The 25229-nt window shown below is 36.4% G+C and overlaps 1 protein-coding gene across 1 annotated transcript; it reads right to left on the bottom strand.

Moving 5' to 3' along the window:
- Window positions 1–2779: 2779 nt before the first annotated feature.
- Window positions 2780–24163, bottom strand: LOC117317019 (protein FAM167B-like). The gene is made up of 3 exons (XM_033871797.1): window positions 24057–24163; window positions 5469–5982; window positions 2780–3636 (listed from the first exon to the last, which is right to left on the bottom strand). Exons 1-3 carry the CDS (start codon window positions 24161–24163, stop codon window positions 3382–3384), a joined length of 876 nt encoding a protein of 291 aa, XP_033727688.1. The 3' UTR covers window positions 2780–3381.
- Window positions 24164–25229: the final 1066 nt, after the last annotated feature.

The raw sequence follows: 25229 nt of genomic DNA, 5'->3' as shown, positions 1-25229 counted from the left end.
GCCTGTATCACGTGCCTGAATATTTCAGTCATTAGGGTAAATACTCCCGCTTGAGTGATATGGTAAATATGTTCTTATCATACCCGTCACGGATTTCACGCTCATTGCTTTTATTGGAAACAATGACTAAGAAAGAAGATTTTGACATCATTTCGTATTTAATGCACATTTCGCCGTCAACTGTAGACATATATTCTATAAACCTTGTATCAAAAGTCTGTACCAAAGCCACACACAGGTGAACGACACCATTAACACGAGATTATTAATAGTTACTGTAAAACTGCACCTGGCAGTTAAATCATCCTTCTGGGACTCGTCTGTGATCATTGAGGTCAAAATGTTGAAGTCTTGATGTTTGGTTTTGTTTTGCATTGTTTTATGTACTCTCAGCAGCTAAAGCATTTGAATAAACGCCGTGTGTTGTGCGAGATACAACAGGTAGTGTATATTTATGTATATGTTTCAGGAGGCTCCGTGTTTGCCTACTTGTGATAGCGCTAAACTGATGCCGACTTTATAGTGCTACCTCACTGAAGCATACTTCCAAAGACACCCAGAACACCAAACCCGGTCACATTATACTGACAACGGGCGAACCGTCGTCCCGCTCCTAAAATGCTGAGTACTTAGCAGTAAAAGGAGTAGGAACTGCCTTTTTTAAAGACTCTGGTATGTATCGGCCAAGGGACAGAACCCCAAGTCTTCCTCACAGGGGCGAACGCTCAAGGGAGGCAGTGGCAGATTCGACAATAGGAAGAAGAAAGTTGTTTGGGAGATAAGACCCCAAATTTACTCGCCTCTGACGGTAATGTAAAGGGGCAGCCCTATATTATCTTTACGTTCTGGACCGCCACCAGTCTTCATATTTAACTTGGTATGCAAGGCATCGCGAAACATATTCTCACATAGAATTAAAAAAAAAAAAAAAAAAAATCATATTTTCATTCCGCTCATGTCTTTAGGGACCAATGTCGTTTGTTGTTGTTTTTTTTGTTGTTGTTTTTTGTTTTTGTTTTTTGTCTTTGTTGTATAGAATACATGAAGTCGTCATATAATGTACGTTATAAATTTTACGACGTTTATGTTACTGCACGTATGATTACTGATAATGTTTAATCAACATCACAAGAATATCCCTCATTTGTTATTTCATGTTTTAATTAGTTTGTCACTTTAAAACTTTTATCATTTTCTTTTAATCTGAGTCTGTAGACAGTTGTGGTCGGGAAAAAACAGAACATGATGTTAGGAATGTTTATATCAATATCAAGTACATTTACCAAACGCGCCAGAAATGTTAAACATCTGATATACACGTATTACTACAATGTCATAATACGGACAATATTGTACATTCTGAAATATGGTAAAAATTTTCATATTCAAAACATTATATTGTAAAATTTCTATATTGATAAACACCATAGAAAAGGAACTCTGTTATATTTTGAAACGGTTAAAAGAGATATCAGCCTCTATTACGAAGCGGAGAAATAAATAATTAATAGCCCTAATGGAAAATTAATTAGTTTTACCAGAATTACAGACTTGGAATTCACTATGTAATTAGATAGTGACAATGTTGGTAATAATTGATATATATAAGTATTTATTGAAGAAAAACCTAATACAATGTAATTCTTTCTCAGTCACTCTCGTTCTCAAATCTACTTAGTAGCTAAACATCAGTACGTAGTAAGAACATAATGTTTTTTAAGTATCCCTATCTGAAAAAAATGTATATAAATAAGACGGTTTTTACGTTCGTAATATGTGTCATGTGTTACGACAAATAACAGACGTTACAATTCTTATTCTAGTATCACAGATATTCATGGGTACTTATCTATTTCATGTAATCTGACCTATTTTAGGTAATCTGACCTATTTTAGGTAATCTGACCTATTTCAAAAATAGTAACTGACCCTAAATCACCTAGTTACATGTATATCCAATATCATAACTCCACGAGAAAAATCTCACAATCACCAATTCAGAGGTATTTTCCTAATTCTCGGAGTTTGGAAGTAATATTCCGTGAAATTTGTTGATTAGAAAACATTCAGTAAGAAGTATAATATTGACCAAAAATAAATATAGCATATATCACATGAGTTTCTACATACACAGTTGTACATGGGTTGTTTACGTACACAGTTTTTGTTGTCTACGTACACAGTTTTACATGGGTTGTCTATGTAAACAGTTATACATGGGTTGTCTACGTACACAGTTTTACATGGGTTGTCTATGTAAACAGTTATACATGGGTTTTCTACGTAAACAGTTGTACATTTTGTCTGTCATGTCATCTGAAGAAACATACATTTCCTTTTTGTTTTGTATTTAAGCTCAGATTTCAAGACATATATAGTACAATAGTACGATATACATTAAAACATAGACTTAAAGTGGTTTTTGGCGTAAAATTTACAGACGCGAATTCGTAGGCTCATTTCATTAAGTTGCAGCTACAAAATGTATATGTACACTGGTAAATGTAATTTGTTTACGTTTATATCTAATGGATCTGAAAGTTTATCCGTTCCATATCACTGTAAATAAAACATCTGGACTTCAAAAGTTTCCGTCACAGCAAAACACACAGAATTTGTTCATTTTAGTACTCATCACACCGAAATTTGCCTCACTTAAGTACTCAACACATGGAGAATTGGCTCACTTCAGTACTCAACACACCAAGAAACGGCTCACTTTAGTACTCAACACGCCGAGAATTGGCTCAATTTCGTACTCAACACACCAACAAACGACTCACTTTAGTACTCAACACACCAAGAATTGGCACACTTAAGTACTCAACATATTTATTTAAGACTTAGCACAATATACTACAAGTATGTTTGTCTGCAACATCTTTGTCATCTATAATGACTGTAAATGTCATAGCAATGCATGTATTAATGTTGTATATTTCCAGTACATTTGGTTTTTTAAGACATCCTTAATTTACTGACCCTAAAATAAGTTTTTCAACACTGACAGTTCGATCTGTCAGTCCATTTAATCATACTAAACTATTCTATATCGTTGAACTACACTGTAAATATATTTTACTGTATACATTAACACTAAGGAAAGGAAATGTGAGTCAATATACTGCTAATATACCGAGACTGAGTCAGTGGAGACATTCACAGCAGACACATGGTGACATGTTCAATTAATTCGTGCAGCTAATTAACTAGTAGGCGTTACTGTTATATCGCTATAATTGTCACGTGGTCACAGATTTCCCACTTGTGACAGCATTGTGTTGACACCATCAGCACTTAGTGAACTGTTGTGCACTTCCGTGACCACATATAACCAAATATTGTCTCCAAACATCCCAAGTGTATTCCTGTGGTATTCACTCAACACGTACTAAATCGTCGCGCACTTAAATTCATCCGCGTTACACCGAGTTGTTTAAGCGGATTGATATCCACAGGGCCAAGGGGCTGATCACAAACGTCTTGAAGAACCTGACGCTCTTCCAAATCACACGTGACTTCCTCCATCATCTCTTTGTGATCATCACAGCTCCACTTAAGTTTTAAGGAATGCATTTCGTGGCGTAAATTCAGAAGTTTTTTGGCGAGGCTCTGATCCAATATCCGCATGGCTTGCTGTGAACAGATTAATATATATTTTCATGTCAAATGTTTATCTTTAATACGTTATCTAAACACAGAAGTCTGTCATTCGTACATTTATATGTTACCAACAGAGGATACCGGCTGATAATAACGAATCTAAAATTTATAGGACGATGGCAGAATATGAATAAAAAGGTATATGTTATGGAGATTCTTTTAAAACGGAAATAAGAATCATATTTAAGTGACATTGATAAACACGTCCAACAATTATCCATTAATCCGTAAAACACGTGCTATCATTTTAATTGATACTTTGATAAGCATACAATGGTAAACACAGATAACATTCAATATGTTCATATAAAAGGGTTCCCACAAATTTATCATATGTAGATCGGAATGGAAAACTCGAGAACGAGGCGGCAGAATGATGTGATTTTATATGACACAAACGGTGTTAGTATTTCTTGGTTTTATAAGCTTTCCACGTGACTATCTTACAAATTAGTTGTTATTTAAAAGATGAAAGTGCTGCATTGATACATTAGAAGGCCGTTCCTCGATTAGATAATTCAGTATGAATGGTGTCCTTATTGTCACGCACTATCTTCGTCACTACTGCCATACCTCTCCATACATCAGTAAAATAAGGGTGGGTGGGTGGGTAGGTAGGTAGGTGTCTACAGAACAGGTTATTTTCTAAACTTTTAATTAGTCTATCACGTGATTAACATCTTCCTCATCTATTTACTTACTTTTGATCGACGACGTAAATTATTTAGGTATAATATCAATTATATCATTACATTTTCAATTGTGTTTGACTTTTTTATTCAGATATACATATGTACGAAGAAATCATTTTACAGTAGCTGAACTGATTTGTACAGGTTTTAGCCTTTAAAAAGGTAAACAAAAACGAATCGTGTTGATGAATGAATGTAATTTACAATAACGTTTAGCTAGCACAGTATCGACGAAGAATGAACTTTTAAATACATGTATATCAATTTACTTAAAAAAATATACTTTTTTTTATTTCTCCGGGTGTCTCATAAGTCTTTCATAAAATATATTTTAATGTATGATATTATCGATGATGTACAACATTTGATATATTTTCGTTCCATAAACAAACCTACTGGTGTTTTATATCGTTAATATACAAACCTTCTATTGGTTTAGATCGTTAATATAAAAACCTACTGGTGTTTTATATCGTTAATATACAAACCTACAAATGTTTTAGATCGTTAATATACAAACCTACTGATGTTTTAGATCGTTAATATACAACCCTACTGATGTTTATATCGTTAATATACAAACCTACTGATGTTTTATATCGTTAATATACAAACCTACTGATGGTTTATATCGTTAATATACAAACCTACTGATGTTTATATCGTTAATATACAAACCTACTGATGTTTATATCGTTAATATACAAACCTACTGATGTTTATATCGTTAATATACAAACCTACTGATGTTTATATCGTTAATATACTAAACCTACTGATGTTTATATCGTTAATATACAAACCTACTGATGTTTATATCGTTAATATACAAACCTACTGATGTTTATATCGTTAATATACAAACCTACTGATGTTTATATCGTTAATATACAAACCTACTGATGTTTATATCGTTAATATACAAACCTACTGATGTTTATATCGTTAATATACAAACCTACTGATGTTTATATCGTTAATATACAAACCTACTGATGTTTATATCGTTAATATACAAACCTACTGATGTTTATATCGTTAATATACAAACCTACTGATGTTTATATCGTTAATATACAAACCTACTGATGTTTATATCGTTAATATACAAACCAGTTCTCGTCGGATCCAGCCGATGTCGTTGTTTATTTTATCTTTACGTTCGGGAGTAAGTTTTTGATCCTCTTGTGGATCTTTGATAACCTCCTGTTGTATTCTGGCTTTAAATAACGCTCCCGATCGAACTAATTTCTCCGTTTCCCACGTGACGTAACTAGAACGCCGAGTTTTCAGCTTTAGTTTCGCAGCTTTTTCCTTTAATGTTCCCAGATCATTACCATTTTCTGTACCACATTTTTCACATTTATCAAGGTCATTGTTTCCATGGAGATCGTTATTTGATGTTTCACCTGTCTTATCAGTGTTGTTGTTTGATTCATCAAAGTTATTTCCTTCAGTCTCAGGCTGTACAACAAACGGAGCTAGGCGATTATTTTCGCAGTTTTCTGTAACTGGTATTTCCTCGATGACAGCTAGCGTTGGTATTCTGTATTCCTTCATATTTGCGCGATTTTTTAAACTGTTTTCATAGACAGAGATCTTCAATGTAGGTCCTGAAATGGCGACTCTGAAACAAAACATAAATAGTATAATTACAATAACATGCATAGTTGTCTGTTTCGTTTTTGCTAGATTACAAATCACTAGATACAGAACTTTGTTTTTTTCGTTATATGTCATTCTCTGAAACATGAATATTAAACGCATACAATTACATATATAGTTGTTTCCTATTTTTTCTGAATTTCAAAAGCAATAAATGATACATATATTGCCATTATGTTTGTTACAAGTCATTCCACTTCGCTGAAATACAGAATTAAAAAATTTACATATACACACAATTGCGTGTAAGAAAGTTCGTGTATTAAAAACATCTTAAAGACTTAACGTCCATTTTAAGCCATGGAATCGTCCAACACCAAAGTGTGATAATAAAACAATCCAAATAATTACGTAAGAAACATAACCAGAAGAACCGTTATGATAATCACCTGTATAACAGAACAACTATCCGTGGAGTAAAAGCACTATCAGCATATAAGAATCGGGCTGTACTTTTAACACAGATAACTGAGCAATTTTCACCTGCAAAGACGACCACATACTGAATGTTGACTAGAGCGTAGGCTGACTTTCTCTCGGCTTTTCAACACCTTTTTTTCACCTGTACAGGTAAAATATCTCAGGTAAACCAGTGACTGATTGATTGGAAGGCAGTCATCCCTCTCAATTTGGGAGATCAATTTAAGGATAGTTTGTTGCCGGGCCTTGCTATAGAATACGATTTAGAAATTATACATTCTAGTAGTAACAAGTTATTCTAGTTTGTAAATTTGTATGCAGACCTATCTACTTGTCTATCAAACCCTCCTACATATTATGTAAATTCATTGATAACGTCTTATTGTTTCCACTGTTACAAGCTTAGAAGGTTGGAGTAAGTTATGTACATGTAGATAGACTGACATGGACTTTCTATCATTTCCTCCTGCTAAAGTTTTGTGTGAAAATAGAAAACAAATCATATCTTAATAAATCGTATCCTCAAATCTGATGAAACGTTTATATCGATTTAAAAATTGACGTGAAAATCACAATTTTACCTAAGAGGATATGATTTATTAAATTAATTCCATTCGAATTATAGATTACACATTATCACATGCATACAATTCAATACATTCCGTAACAATAAGATTTGATGATTGACTATGAAGTATTTGTACTATGTAATTGATAATGTGTCACGTTGACAATCCAGGTCTATCGATCTGTGATAACGTTAGTTACAAGCTAAACTCTTAAATCATGTTTTACAAATATATGTACAGTCATGAGTATTTTAATAAAGTGTAATGAGCGTTACCATATTGAATCCAATAACTGGTATATCTTGTTTTTAATTTGTGTTATAATTATGAAAGTGCCATCTAGCAGTTTATGCACGTCATATTTTTCAATTAAAGTAAAAAAAAATTGATTTAAAAGCACTTTGATAAAGCTGAATAATTAATAATTAATCATGGTATGGTTTTCCATCAGTTGTAAAGGTCGATTGGTTATCACTCAATCAAGCATATCAGGGAAACTCGTGTTGTATGACAAACTATTAAAAAGGTTTTATAAATTAACACATGACCTGGATAAATATTAGAATTTATTTTCCAAAAAGATATTATCCACGAAACATATTGAAATCAATGAATGTGAGCTTGATGCCTACTTTAAGATCAAAGACAACTTACACTAGTTCAAGTCTGGTCACCTTAACCATGTACGCGTACGGTGATTACATTTCGCGGTGACAACATTTTACGTTGATAAAATTCAATACAAATAATCTCGGTAGATAAAATTCTTTTGTCATAAGTTGAAAATGACCCTCCCTCAGTGATTTAAGAGAAGAAAATGTTTTTTCTACACATATTTCTTAATAATCAAGTTTGAAATTTTCAAACAATGTCAGACAGCTGGTAGAATCAGACCGTGTTAGTTCACGCGTTAGGTTTGGTGATTGATTTCAGAATCGTAACAGATATAAACATCAAACAATAAACACTAAGTATACTGAAACTGCTATATTTAGATCTCTGAACTTGACGAGGCGATAGTTTTTAACTGATTTCTAAGGTCTGCGTTAAATGCTTAAGAACTCCAAAACATGCGCGAAACGTTTTGTTTACAGTTGAGTTAAAACTAATTTGGAATAAGATTAATGTGAATTTATCAATAAAACCATTGGAACGTACTATATTGGATCAATTTACAAACACACATTAAGTCATATTTCAGGAGTTAGATCTCAGTAATCATAATAGAATTCACTTAACTCACAGCTTCCATTACTACCTGTGTTGTAATGATGTGTATATTTTGAAAATTCTTTATTTCATTTTACCAGAGAAATATGGAAAACAGATTCATTCTGTAAAAAGGATATTTTAAAAAATATCCCTTTTTATGATTTCACAAAACAGAACACTGCTTACAAACGACAATGGGAAAATTAAAAGCTTATCCAGTATATTTTGCTATAATATGTAATAAACGGAATATCTAACAGTTTATTCAGTAAAAACCAATCACCAAATATTTTCCCCACGTGTGGCTAATATTTTGATATTTTTCATTCGTGCTGCGCGCTAGTGATAAAATATAAAATATTAGCCCCTCTCGTGAAATATATTTCGTATTACTGAAGACACTGTTGGATATTCAATGTTTTCATAAAAAAAAACAATTCTGGAAAATCGCATAAAACATTCAATGTACTTCATACTCCCGAGAACCATTACACATTTAGACTGTGATATTCCTGAAGTGACTGAAGTATATGGTAAAATGGTTTGTTTAAGAAAACAAATATAAGCTAAAACACCTTGAACATACATGTAAGTTCTGTAGAAGAATAACACCAGTCACTGTGTATTTTTGTATAACCTATATACTCTCGTGACTGTAAAATCCGGGGGAATGAAGTAAACAACTTTGATTGATCCATTCTTCCGGTGATACATTCTCGTGTAAATGTTTCTCATCGAAAAAAAACCCAAAGTGATTCACTGTACAACACCAATAGGAAAGTGATGATTCCATCGTTTCAATTCATTCTATACTAACACACAAAATCGTCCAATACAAACTCTTCTACAAAGGATATGCAATATATCCACTGGTGACTCGGTTATAATTTACAGTGGTTATTGTCTGTTTTTCGTTGCATACTTTCTCTTAGAAGAGAAAATTAACAAAATGTTTGCGGTAGCTTAAACCAGTATGACAGCATAGAACAAAGCTGACAACAGGACCAGGGGTGTCGGAAGGATGGGCGTTTTATAAAACATCTAGTAGCTGTGATTGATATCTGATGTTACTAAATATAACCTAATGCTTATTTCGGGTTAAATTCATAATTGTGCTGTACATCCACATTATTACGGTATTTAGGATTTATCTTAAACAATCAGATCCTTAAACTTTCTTGGTGGGATACTGATTTATAATGAAGGAATGTCGTTTTCTTTGTCCAAATGTGGTATCATTCCGGAATGTGGGTGGCAACCTAACAGCTCCCTAAAAAATGTGGGTGAAGTTAAGATATTACTTAACAGCATAACAGCTCCCTAAAAAATATATAATTTTGATGAGAATAGCCAACAAAATCAGAATAGAAGGGGTAATATTGTGTTGTTGTCCTTTAAGAACGGTTCTTGTTGGTATATTTATGTAAAAGTATACGTTTGTATTTACAATTGACAGTGGTTAATTTGGAGACTTTCCAATACAATTAGCGGCAGTATTGAATACATGTATCAGCGATAACGGCATTGTTAACTAATTTGCCATTTATTTACAGGATCTTAATATCCATTTTAAATATAATGACGAATACTAATGAAGGTATGTCTATAACGGCAACGTAAAACAAACATTCGGCGACAGATTTCTTAGATTCAAGATTTGTAAATTGTGATTTGTAGATTTCTGATCAATGACGGATTAAGCTTTGTCATTCCAATATCACTAATAATATCTAATAAAGTTCGTCATAGCTATACATGAAGTATCGGTCAACCAACTTCTCAACAAGGCCAGGCCATCCACCTCGGTTTTACACGGACCTTACCGGGGTAACACACGAACAACGTCTACAACAGTAAGACAAGTTATTGGAGTGTGAATGTACGTCATTCTCCACGCCCGTGTTTACCAGTAATTGGTTTACTGGTTCCAAATGATTTACCCCGGGTCTCGTGTCGTTAATTGACATGTCGTTAGGTTGACATGGCGTTAGATTGATGTGTTGTACACAGATACCCAACTCTTGGTAACTTAATATGTGTGTCACTTTTGTTTTCAAAAGATGTTTACCGGTCCATTGGCCCCAAGCAATTTGTTCCAAGTAGGTTAAGATTGAAGGAGAAAGCACATACGTATTTTATATTTTTTACCAAATTTATTATATTTCGGAGTACAGAACCCCTTGTGACATTTGTTAACGATCATTTGATATTCCGGACTTCCATAAGGATCTTCACACTTCTGACCTGGCCATATCATTAACGAGGAGTCTGTTGTCGTTACTGGGTCGCGACCAATTACCGTGAATTTTTTGTTGTTTTTCGACCTTTTTTCAAAAACGGACTAACAGAAAACGTTCAAATTCGACATGAACAATCTGAAGTCAGGAAGAAATGAATTTAAATATACAGTTGCGATGTATTACTAAGTATGAATTAAAGGTATTTCGTTAAAAAAATGTGCGTAAGGTCATATTGCCCAGAAAAAACGCATGATGGTCTAGACTTTTCATACATAGATAAAATTAAAGGATGAATTGGTCAAGACGAAAAGGTGACAGTTGTTCCTTCAATGTTAAACTTCTTGTTTTATTCCTAACTCAATAAGAGTAAGTATCATTATACATTAAAGTTTTGGCGGCAAAAGTTGCAAAACATTAATTACAAATACAAAGATATCGCCTAAACCCTTTACAATACCAAAACGATTTTCACAGCTAGTGGTTTGTAAACGGTATATAAAGTTTGGTACGTGCCATCTGGAGAGTTATGTCCTCATAGAAGTATGAATGATAAAATTCCGTCCGGGAGTTTTTATAACACCAAGAAATATTGACAAATGGTGACTTTACAAATAGTTGAGGCTTAGTACATCTAAAGTTTACGTACTTTAAAACTGGTGGTAGAATGACGATATTAACTATATCAAAACCATATAACTATATTATATCAGTCACCACATAAACCTAAGTTATGTCCGTGATTTAGACATGAATGACGATACCCCGTGGCCTTTAAACGGGTATTTGTAGGTCTAATTGTTTGTTGTTTACAGAGACGAGAATCTCCGGACATTAGGTGGGTGTACAAAGAAAGAAACGACGTCCGATTAAGATGTGGAATCATCCGGAAATAAGGTCCCATAGGTTATGGCAGCGTCACTGAGTACACAGAAGCCTATTATAGAATATCTATCAGACTCGAACTTAAGTTTTCTCGGTTCATTTACTTTCTATTTCCTTAAACGTCCCTTTATTTACTAAACGAGTGTTTTTAACGTCTTAATACAGCTTAAACAGCTAGGACGGTGGTATTTAAATCACCGCTGTGGATGAGAAAGCAGTTTTTATTGTGAGTGTCACTATAGACTTTAGAGAAATGTTATAACTTAACATCACTGACAAGTTCCGGAAGGACGAAACAGCTGTATGGCTGAGTTTGATTCATTTTGGCTCCACTTTTTATAACTTTCGATTTGTTCCGAAAGGTGCCTATAATGTGTGTTTCTTTTGTAAATCTTTCTATAGTTCTATGTATACTACAATTATAGACTCATGCTGTTGTCAATAAGGAATTTTAGTATCCTGGCAAACTATTAACCTGATGAAAAACAAGCTGTAATATTGTATTTAAGGATTGAATCTTGATTTGGTCGATTTCATGGGGTCATGAATTGAGTTGCTCTTGAGACAAATTTAATGAACTGCGAAGCACAGTTCATGTTGAATTTGTCTCAAGAGCAACTCAATTCATGATCCCATGAAATTGACCAAATCAAGATTCAATCCTTATATTTCAATTGGTTTTTTTTTCGAATAAAAAAGTCGGTCTAGATATTAATGTCTGGAAGCTTGTGCAAGTCAATTGCGGAAAAGCTCGAGGAGTTCCGGATTGTGCATGTTTAGTCGATCGAGTAAAATAGTCCGCAATATTAGGATTAAAAACAGCATTAATATGTCAAAATAGAAGTATTTAGCATATCTGGTCTTTCATAAAATACAAGAATGCATTATAAATTTGATAATTTTAATAATTATTCCATGTGTATAACAACAATGTAGAAAAAGTGAAATCGTTTCGCGGAAGGATTTTAACCATGTATTCATACGCACTGATCAGTGTTAATCTGGTCAAATTCATGAGCAAATGAAACAGATTAAGTTTGGTAGTTTCATTGAGTCCAACTTGAGTAGAAATTGAAATATTATTTAAACATAGGCTTTATTGTTGTTAACATCAGTGATGTGTCCAAATTGTTTGTTCTGGTCCAAACCATCGAGACTACACTCGAGCTCCGAGCCCTCAATTGTGATGAATGATCCTTTACTTGCATTTAGCTCTAAAGAAAGTTGAGGTTGCAAACTAATTGTGAGAAAATATTCCAGCAATGACCCTAAATACTATAGATAAGCTTTAGATATATAAAGCCTCACTATCGGGTTAATCTCTCTGTCTATAAGTTAATCCATTTACTATCAACGGGTAATGTTATAGAATTAAGTAATCTGGGCAAGTTTTTATACCAAGCATCGCTACTACGTTCTACTCTGTTGGCTTCTGGTAACTAGTAGTTTGATCCATACTATTAATTTCCTTATTGAGTCATAGATATATATATATATATATATATATATACAAATATGTGCATGCTATAATGTCATATGCCAGTGCATTGCTCTACCCGAGCTGACTTGAATTACATTCTTTGTAATTTATGATGTTGATGAGATGTATACTCTCAAGACTAATAAAAATTGAATTATTTCCTCCAAGTTAATGCTTATCCCTGCACCTTTCGCCGTCATTCAAGAAATGTAATAAGGCGGGGTTCTTTTTGGGGTTTTTGTTGTTGTTTTTGTTTGGGAGGGGTTCGAACAAGAGGGCTACTCATCACGTATCTTGAACATAGTCACTAGTGACATTTTTTATTTGATGTCTAAAAGAAGAACTGTACAACAGACACCAATGAGAGTATTACCGTTAAATAATGATTCAGTGAGAGATACAGTTAATACTGAACAATGAATAATATATTTACCAACTCTTACTGGGGCTCGTCGGTAATGTTTGGAGCCAAAAAAAAATGAGGAAATCCAGGTTGGAATTTATGAGAATTTAGAGCAATCAAGGTTGGAAGTTAGGAGAATTTGGAGCAATCCAGAACGGAAGTTATGAGAATTTGGAGCAAACAAAAAACGAAATCCATGACGGAAGTTACGAATATTGAAATAAAGAGATATAAGATAGAGGGAACGCAGATTAGGTACGTATTGATATAGGTATGGGGGTCACAGGGAAACACAGATATTGATCACTGTATCATGTCACCGTAACCTTGTGTAATTACTGTCAAACCATTATATTAATATATGTTTTCATTTTCTCTCCAAGATGGATACTTTTTACACTGAAGTAGGACATATTGATAAAGTTTGGTCTATTTCTAGATATCTAAAATTAATGTCACTGTCGCTATCATAAAAGATATACCAGACATTATTGCGGTCATAAGTTATTAGATCGGTGTCTGACTACTTCCTAATAAATCACATGGTTTAAAACAGATTAAAGATTTACCGTACTTAGAGATAATAGTAACATGCTGAGAAGTAAATCATTTTCATTATTATCATTCGATTGTTTATCAAATTACTAACAAGTGAGGTACATGACACATCTTTAGTCATACCATATCTGAAGATCAAGCAATTATGCTTCAAATATATCTATGTATTTTTACATTTTTGAGATTTTATCACTTATGATGTATAAATGATTTCGACATGTACACACATTCTTTAGACATTTTTTTATGTTTATATATTTTGTATCATATATCGTATTAGTCGTAAAAAATATATCTAACTGTCTCGGCACGTTCACATATCTATATGTTTAATGTTTGTCCTACTGTTGTCACATAAATCATCGATAATAAATCAGTACAAAGTCATCACTCTCAGGCTTGAAAGGAAACTTAAAACAGATAGACGTGCAGAAGATTGTTTCTGATTTACACATTCTGACGTGTTTTAACAAAACTAGTAACACAATTTGTTTTATTGACGACAATAACAAAGCCATTGAAACACTGTATTGACACACTGTATTGACACACTGTATTGACACACACTGTATTGACACACACAGTATTGACACACACTGTATTGACACACTGTATTGACACACAGTATTGACACACTGTATTGAAACACTGTATTGACACACACTGTATTGACACACTGTATTGACACACACTGTATTGACACACACTGTATTGACACACTGTATTGACACACACTGTATTGACACACACAGTATTGACACACTGTATTGACACACACTGTATTGACACACTGTATTGACATACACTGTATTGATACACTGTATTGACACACTGTATTGACACACTGTATTGACACACACAGTATTGACACACTGTATTGACACACACTGTATTGACACACACTGTATTGACACACTGTATTGACACACTGTATTGACACACACTGTATTGACACACTGTATTGACACACACTGTATTGATACACACTGTATTGACACACACAGTATTGACACACACTGTATTGATACACACTGTATTGACACACTGTATTGACACACACTGTATTGACATACTGTATTGACACACACTGTATTGATACACACTGTATTGAAACACTGTATTGATACACTGTATTGACACACTGTATTGACACACTGTATTGACACACTGTATTGAAACACTGTATTGACACACACTGTATTGACACACTGTATTGACACACTGTATTGACACACTGTATTGACACACTGTATTGAAACACTGTATTGAAACACTGTATTGACACACTGTATTGACACACAGTATTGACACACTGTATTGAAACACTGTATTGACACACTGTATTGACACACACTGTATTGACACACACTGTATTGACACACACTGTATTGACACACACTGTATTGACACACTGTATTGACACACACAGTATTGACACACTGTATTGACACACACTGTATTGATACACTGTATTGACACACTGTATTGACACACAGTATTGACACACTGTATTGAAACACTGTATTGACACACTGTATTGACACACACTGTATTGACACACACTGTATTGACACACACTGTATTGACACACACTGTATTGACACACTGTATTGACACACACAGTATTGACACACTGTATTGACACACACTGTATTGACACACTGTATTGACATACACTGTATTGATACACTGTATTGACACACTGTATTGACACACACAGTATTGACACACTGTATTGACACGCACTGTATTGACACACACTGTATTGATACACTGTATTGACACACTGTATTGACACACTATATTGACACACACTGTATTGACACACACTGTATTGACACACTGTATTGACACACACTGTATTGATACACACTGTATTGACACACTGTATTGACACACACAGTATTGACACACACTGTATTGATACACACTGTATTGACACACTGTATTGACACACACTGTATTGACATACTGTATTGACACACACAGTATTGACACACACTGTATTGATACACACTGTATTGACACACTGTATTGATACACTGTATTGACACACTGTATTGACACACTGTATTGACACACACTGTATTGACACACTGTATTGAAACACTGTATTGACACACTGTATTGACACACAGTATTGACACACTGTATTGAAACACTGTATTGACACACTGTATTGACACACACTGTATTGACACACACTGTATTGACACACACTGTATTGACACACACTGTATTGACACACTGTATTGACACACACAGTATTGACACACTGTATTGACACACACTGTATTGATACACTGTATTGACACACTGTATTGACACACAGTATTGACACACTGTATTGAAACACTGTATTGACACACTGTATTGACACACACTGTATTGACACACACTGTATTGACACACACTGTATTGACACACACTGTATTGACACACTGTATTGACACACACAGTATTGACACACTGTATTGACACACACTGTATTGACACACTGTATTGACATACACTGTATTGATACACTGTATTGACACACTGTATTGACACACACAGTATTGACACACTGTATTGACACGCACTGTATTGACACACACTGTATTGATACACTGTATTGACACACTGTATTGACACACTATATTGACACACACTGTATTGACACACACTGTATTGACACACTGTATTGACACACACTGTATTGATACACACTGTATTGACACACTGTATTGACACACACAGTATTGACACACACTGTATTGATACACACTGTATTGACACACTGTATTGACACACACTGTATTGACATACTGTATTGACACACACAGTATTGACACACACTGTATTGATACACACTGTATTGACACACTGTATTGATACACTGTATTGACACACTGTATTGACACACTGTATTGACACACACTGTATTGACACACTGTATTGACACACACTGTATTGACACACACTGTATTGACACACTGTATTGACACACACTGTATTGACACACACTGTATTGACACACACTGTATTGACACACACTGTACTGACACACACTGTATTGACACACACTGTATTGACACACACTGTATTGACACACACTGTATTGACACACTGTATTGACACACACTGTATTGACACACACTGTATTGACACACACTGTATTGACACACTGTATTGACACACTGTATTGACACACACTGTATTGACACACACTGTATTGACACACACTTTTTCTATGGAATGTATCATGGTTTTAATGCATTGATAAACAGTAGCAGAATGTATCATGGTTTTAATGCATTGATATACAGTAGCAGAATGTATCATGTTTTAATGCATTGATATACAGTAGCAGAATGTATCATGTTTTAATGCATTGATATACAGCAGCAGAATGTATCATGTTTTAATGCATTGATATACAGCAGCAGAATGTATCATGTTTTAATGCATTGATATACAGCAGCAGAATGTATCATGTTTTAATGCATTGCTATACAGCAGCAGAATGTATCATGTTTTAATGCATTGATATACAGTAGCAGAATGTATCATGTTTTAATGCATTGCTATACAGCAGCAGAATGTATCATGTTTTAATGCATTGATATACAGCAGCAGAATGTATCATGTTTTAATGCATTGATATACAGCAGCAGAATGTATCATGTTTTAATGCATTGCTATACAGCAGCAGAATGTATCATGTTTTAATGCATTGATATACAGCAGCAGAATGTATCATGTTTTAATGCATTGATATACAGTAGCAGAATGTATCATGTTTTAATGCATTGATATACAGTAGCACAGTCCGATGGCCCTAATATATCAAACAGAATGTGTTTGTATGGTTGTACACGTTTATTAAATTATGTTTATCTGTAATCTGTACAACTATTTTACTTACCTTATCCAATTACGCTAGTCATAGTGTAGAATAACGATTTACTGTTAAAGAGAGGTTAATAAAATAATCATAGCATTTCAAAAATGTTAAAGTCGGACATGCGCCTACAAATCTAAATAATGTAAATTTGATACAAAACTTGAAATTGTACACAATCAAAACCCCACTTTGAACGCATGTTAGACAATTCTAAAATGAATCGTTCAAACGTTTGATATAAAGCTACCGTGACTTGTCAGAATGTCGGGTCAATGTCACCGAGCTATCTGACCTAGTTTTTAGAACACTAGCTATCGTTTTTCATCGACGAAGCTAACGATTAAATTATCCACGCTCTCCTAATTCCCCCACTTTTTATTTATATCTGGCACGCCCATGTTCACTAAACATATCAGTTTGTCTTAAATAACTATTTGACATCATTCAAAACAAATAATAATGATATTGTTAAAATATAGCACACACATTTATTTTCATTCGACCGTATATCTCAATCACATTTACATCCTTTATGAACATAAATTTTCATTGAAAGCAAACTATTGATACGCGACAGTTCTATAACTACAACACGCAGTTACATCACCACACCCTATAGAAACACAGTCACACCCTACAGTCACATCACCACACCCTATAGTAATACAGTCCGGCACACCCTACAGTCACATCACCACACCCTATAGTAACACAGTCACACCCTACAGTCACATCACCACACCCTATAGTAACACAGTCACACCCTACAGTCACATCACCACACCCTATAGTAACACAGTCACACCCTACAGTCACATCACCACACCCTATAGTAACACAGTCACACCCTACAGTCACATCACCACACCCTATAGTAATACAGTCCAGCACACCCTACAGTCACATCACCACACCCTATAGTAATACAGTCACACCCTACAGTCACATCACCACACCCTATAGTAACACAGTCACACCCTACAGTCACATCACCACACCCTATAGTAACACAGTCACACCCTACAGTCACATCACCAAACCCTATAGTAACACAGTCACACCCTACAGTCACATCACCACACCCTATAGTAACACAGTCACACCCTACAGTCACATCACCACACCCTATAGTAATACAGTCACACCCTACAGTCACATCACCACACCCTATAGTAACACAGTCACACCCTACAGTCACATCACCACACCCTATAGTAACACAGTCACACCCTACAGTCACATCACCACACCCTATAGTAACACAGTCACACCCTACAGTCACATCACCACACCCTATAGTAATACAGTCACACCCTACAGTCACATCACCACACCCTATAGTAACACAGTCACACCCTACAGTCACATCACCACAGCCTATAGTAATACAGTCACACCCTACAGTCACATCACCACACCCTATAGTAACACAGTCACACCCTACAGTCACATCACCACACCCTATAGTAATACAGTCACACCCTACAGTCACATCACCACACCCTATAGTAACAGTCACACCCTACAGTCACATCACCACACCCTATAGTAATACAGTCACACCCTACAGTCACATCACCACACCCTATAGTAACACAGTCATACCCTACAGTCACATCACCACACCCTATAGTAACACAATCACACCCTACAGTCACATCACCACACCCTATAGTAATACAGTCACACCCTACACTCACATCACCACACCCTATAGTAACAGTCACACCCTACAGTAACATTACCACACCCTATAGTAACACAGTCACACCCTACAGTCACATCACCCACACCCTATAGTAACACAGTCACACCCTACAGTCACATCACCACACCCTATAGTAACACAGTCACACCCTACAGTCACATCACCACACCCTATAGTAATACAGTCACACCCTACAGTCACATCACCACACCCTATAGTAACACAGTCACACCCTACAGTCACATCACCACACCCTATAGTAACACAGTCACACCCTACAGTCACATCACCACACCCTATAGTAACACAGTCACACCCTACAGTCACATCACCACACCCTATAGTAATACAGTCACACCCTACAGTCACATCACCACACCCTACAGTCACACCCTACAGTCACATCACCACACCCTATAGTAACACAGTCACACCCTACAGTCACATCACCACACCCTATAGTAACACAGTCACACCCTACAGTCACATCACCACACCCTATAGTAATACAGTCACACCCTACAGTCACATCACCACACCCTATAGTAACACAGTCACACCCTACAGTCACATCACCACACCCTATAGTAACACAGTCACACCCTACAGTCACATCACCACACCCTATAGTAACACAGTCACACCCTACAGTCACATCACCACACCCTATAGTAACACAGTCACACCCTACAGTCACATCACCACACCCTATAGTAACACAGTCACACCCTACAGTCACATCACCACACCCTATAGTAACACAGTCACACCCTACAGTCACATCACCACACCCTATAGTAACACAGTCACACCCTACAGTCACATCACCACACCCTATAGTAACACAGTCACACCCTACAGTCACATCACCACACCCTATAGTAACACAGTCACACCCTACAGTCACATCACCACACCCTATAGTAATACAGTCACACCCTACAGTCACATCACCACACCCTATAGTAATACAGTCACACCCTACAGTCACATCACCACACCCTATAGTAACACAGTCACACCCTACAGTCACATCACCACACCCTATAGTAACACAGTCACACCCTACAGTCACATCACCACACCCTATAGTAACACAGTCACACCCTACAGTCACATCACCACACCCTATAGTAACACAGTCACACCCTACAGTAACATCACCACACCCTTATAGTAACACAGTCACACCCTACAGTCACATCACCACACCCTATAGTAACACAGTCACACACTACAGTCACATCACCACACCCTATAGTAACACAGTCACACCCTACAGTCACATCACCACACCCTATAGTAACACAGTCACACCCTACAGTCACATCACCACACCCTATAGTAACACAGTCACACCCTACAGTCACATCACCACACCCTATAGTAACACAGTCACACCCTACAGTCACATCACCACACCCTATAGTAACACAGTCACACCCTACAGTCACATCACCACACTCTATAGTAATACAGTCACACCCTACAGTCACATCACCACACCCTATAGTAACACAGTCACACCCTACAGTCACATCACCACACCCTATAGTAACAGTCCGGCACACCCTACAGTCACATCACCAAACCCTATAGTAACACAGTCACACCCTACAGTCACATCACCACACCCTATAGTAACACAGTCACACCCTACAGTCACATCACCACACCCTATAGTAATACAGTCACACCCTACAGTCACATCACCACACCCTATAGTAATACAGTCACACCCTACAGTCACATCACCACACCCTATAGTAACAGTCACACCCTACAGTCACATCACCACACCCTATAGTAACACAGTCACACCCTACAGTCACATCACCACACCCTATAGTAACACAGTCACACCCTACAGTCACATCACCACACCCTATAGTAACACAGTCACACCCTACAGTAACATCACCACACCTTATAGTAACACAGTCACACCCTACAGTCACATCACCACACCCTATAGTAACACAGTCCCACCCTACAGTCACATCACCACACCCTACAGTCACATCACCACACCCTACAGTCACATCACCACACCCTATAGTAACACAGTCACACCCTACAGTCACATCACCACACCCTATAGTAACACAGTCACACCCTACAGTCACATCACCACACCCTATAGTAACACAGTCACACCCTACAGTCACATCACCACACCCTATAGTAACACAGTCTCACCCTACAGTCACATCACCACACCCTATAGTAACACAGTCACACCCTACAGTCACATCACCACACCCTATAGTAACACAGTCACACCCTACAGTCACATCACCACACCCTATAGTAATACAGTCACACCCTACAGTCACATCACCACACCCTATAGTAACACAGTCACACCCTACAGTCACATCACCACACCCTATAGTAACACAGTCACACCCTACAGTCACATCACCACACCCTATAGTAATACAGTCACACCCTACAGTCACATCACCACACCCTATAGTAACACAGTCACACCCTACAGTCACATCACCACACCCTATAGTAATACAGTCACACCCTACAGTCACATCACCACACCCTATAGTAACACAGTCATACCCTACAGTCACATCACCACACCCTATAGTAACACAATCACACCCTACAGTCACATCACCACACCCTATAGTAATACAGTCACACCCTACAGTCACATCACCACACCCTATAGTAACACAGTCACACCCTACAGTCACATCACCACACCCTATAGTAACACAGTCACACCCTACTGTCACATCACCACACCCTATAGTAACACAGTCACACCCTACAGTCACATCACCACACCCTATAGTAACACAGTCACACCCTACAGTCACATCACCACACCCTACAGTAACACAGTCACACCCTACAGTCACATCACCACACCCTATAGTAACACAGTCACACCCTACAGTCACATCACCACACCCTATATTAACACAGTCACACCCTACAGTCACATCACCACACCCTATAGTAACACAGTCACATCCTACAGTCACATCACCACACCCTATAGTAACACAGTCACACCCTACAGTCATATCACCACACCCTATAGTAACACAGTCACACCCTACAGTCACATCACCACACCCTATAGTAATACAGTCACACCCTACAGTCACATCACCACACCCTATAGTAACACAGTCACACCCTACAGTCACATCACCACACCCTATAGTAACACAGTCACACCCTACAGTCACATCACCACACCCTATAGTAACACAGTCACACCCTACAGTCACATCACCACACCCTGTAGTAATACAGTCACACCCTACAGTCACATCACCACACCCTATAGTAACACAGTCACACCCTACAGTCACATCACCACACCCTATAGTCACAGTCCGGCATACCCTACAGTCACATCACCACACCCTATAGTAACACAGTCACACCCTACAGTAACATCACAGTCCAACACCCACATCAACAGTCCCACAACCACAACAACAGTCCCACAACCACAACAACAGTCCAACAACCACATCAACAGTCCCACACCACATCAACAGTCACACACCCACATCAACAGTCCCACAACCACAACAACAGTCCCACAACCACAACAACAGTCCAACAACCACAACAACAGTCCAACAACCACATCAACAGTCCCACACCACATCAACAGTCACACACCACATCAACAGTCACACAATCACACCTTGCACATTGTATATTCGTCATTATAATGTAGGTTGGCTTGTTGCTATTTATTCCGTCAGTAAGTTGATATGTTGTAATGTTCGTTAAGTTGACAATACCTTGTATATACCTTCAGTAAGTTGACATGTTGTAATGTTCGTTAAGTTGGCAATACTTTGTATATTCCGTCAGTAGGTTGGCTCGGTCAAGTTGTACTAATGTGTGGGTGTAGTTTTAATTATCCGTAATTAGACAGTGATATACACCTCGTACTCACGACGTCACTGTCACATGTCAATCATCATTACTTTTCCATAATAAATGACGGGAAGTATCATACAAATAGGTTTTATATCTCAGAGACAACACACAAAAATCTATCATGTCTCGATCCATTCTGCTCAGGAAAAATGCGATAAAATCATATTATCATACGTATAGTAACCTGTTAAGCGATAACGATTGACGAATGCGGAAGCATTTCATAGGACAAATCAAGTTTACAGAAGTAAAATTAATTGTCCATTGTTTGAACGCAGAATGTGGCTTTCTAATTGGTTGAGATTTTTTTTCTCTATGAAAAAAAGTCCACAAATGGTGCGAAAAATGTGACGTCACAATACGGCCATTGACGTTGCGTATTGATTTGTGAAAAAGAATCCCTTATAAGATCAGTTCAATTGTACATTAAACATGTTTTAATTCTAAAAATCTATTTCAATAATTCATTATAAGCGTTGATGTCAATTATTTTTAGTTGCATGGGGGGATGCTAGGCAGATTCATACAGTTTGCAAACATTTTTTTAAATATAAATGTACCCCATTGAAACTAAAAAATGACATCAATGCTTAATTCAAAAATAGGTATCTGTTGAAATGTTTTCTAGTGAAAAAGGATGACAATCTATTATTGGATTAAGGATTTGTGGTTGATGTATTTGTTGGTGTATAATGTAACTGTTGTGACCACTAATTTGACGGAATGAAAATAATTCAAATTAACTTACCGTGCTCTACAGATGGCGAGACGGTAGATTCTGTTGGATAGAAAAATGAAGAATGCTTTTAATTGTAAACAAGTCATCCTAAAAGATTCTACAAAAACACAAGACATTAACGACTTTCAAATCAGAGGTAGATAAATCAGAGGTAGATAAATCAGAGGTAGATAAATCAGAGCTGAAAAAAAGGCCAACTTAAATCAAGTCATGGTTTTGATTTAGCATAATCACCCTGAGAATCAAACCAAATATTGTACTGGAAAAGAAAAAGTTCACAATAAACATATTAAATGTACTACAATGTACCTAATAATTCATAACTTATGTAATTCCATATACTTCTGGTGTTGCCTTTGTTCAGATTTTTATCTGGAAGGAATTACAGATGTACTTGGAAAAGAAAGTTCTTATTTCTGACGATAGCATTTTATGCAATGAACATTGAAAAACAGGCTTACTTCGAATTTCTGTTCCTCAGAAATACACGTGTTTTATGTGCAGCATCGTCACAGTTTTTGCTATTGAAAATTTTGTTTAAATTAAATATACAGTTTAAACTCTGTCACGTGACAGTACAACCGAACAGTCATTCAGGTCGATAAAATCAACACCTGTTTAGAAGCTTGTGTGCAGGTAACCTATTGACGCGTAAAAAAAATAAATAAACAAAAACAACCAAAAACTCCTAAAATGAAGAAATTAAAACAATTAAACTTTATTGGCCAAACGAGGGACCAAGAAGAATCTTCTTACGAAGTTTTAGAAAAATCCTCCCTGTACGTTTTAAGTAATAGCGATAACTCGGATTGTTTATGGACGGAAAACGGAAGAGTGCGATTTGATAAACCCACAGAGATTGTGGAGGGAGTGAAAATACCTCATTTAAAACCATATCCAAGATTTGTAGGCAGTGTATGATTTTAAAATGAAAAAAAAAATCAATTCAATTATAGTTCCCAGCTTGGCAAACGATTCCGTGTTGTTTAGATCAGACCCTGATCTCATGTTGTACAACTTGTTTACTTTAGATATCGCCTTTTAACGAGATAAACACGTTGTGTGCATTGTTTAATGGCCGTATAGGCCTAGCAACTGGCAATCTACCGTCAAGCCTGTCAATCCCCAATAATAAATGTACAATCTATGACATCCTTTAATTTAAAACAACTGACCGAAGGG

Source organism: Pecten maximus, chromosome 18 (assembly GCF_902652985.1).
Source record: "Pecten maximus chromosome 18, xPecMax1.1, whole genome shotgun sequence".
NCBI classification, from domain to species: domain Eukaryota; kingdom Metazoa; phylum Mollusca; class Bivalvia; order Pectinida; family Pectinidae; genus Pecten; species Pecten maximus.
This window is presented reverse-complemented; position numbering and strand designations above follow the sequence as displayed.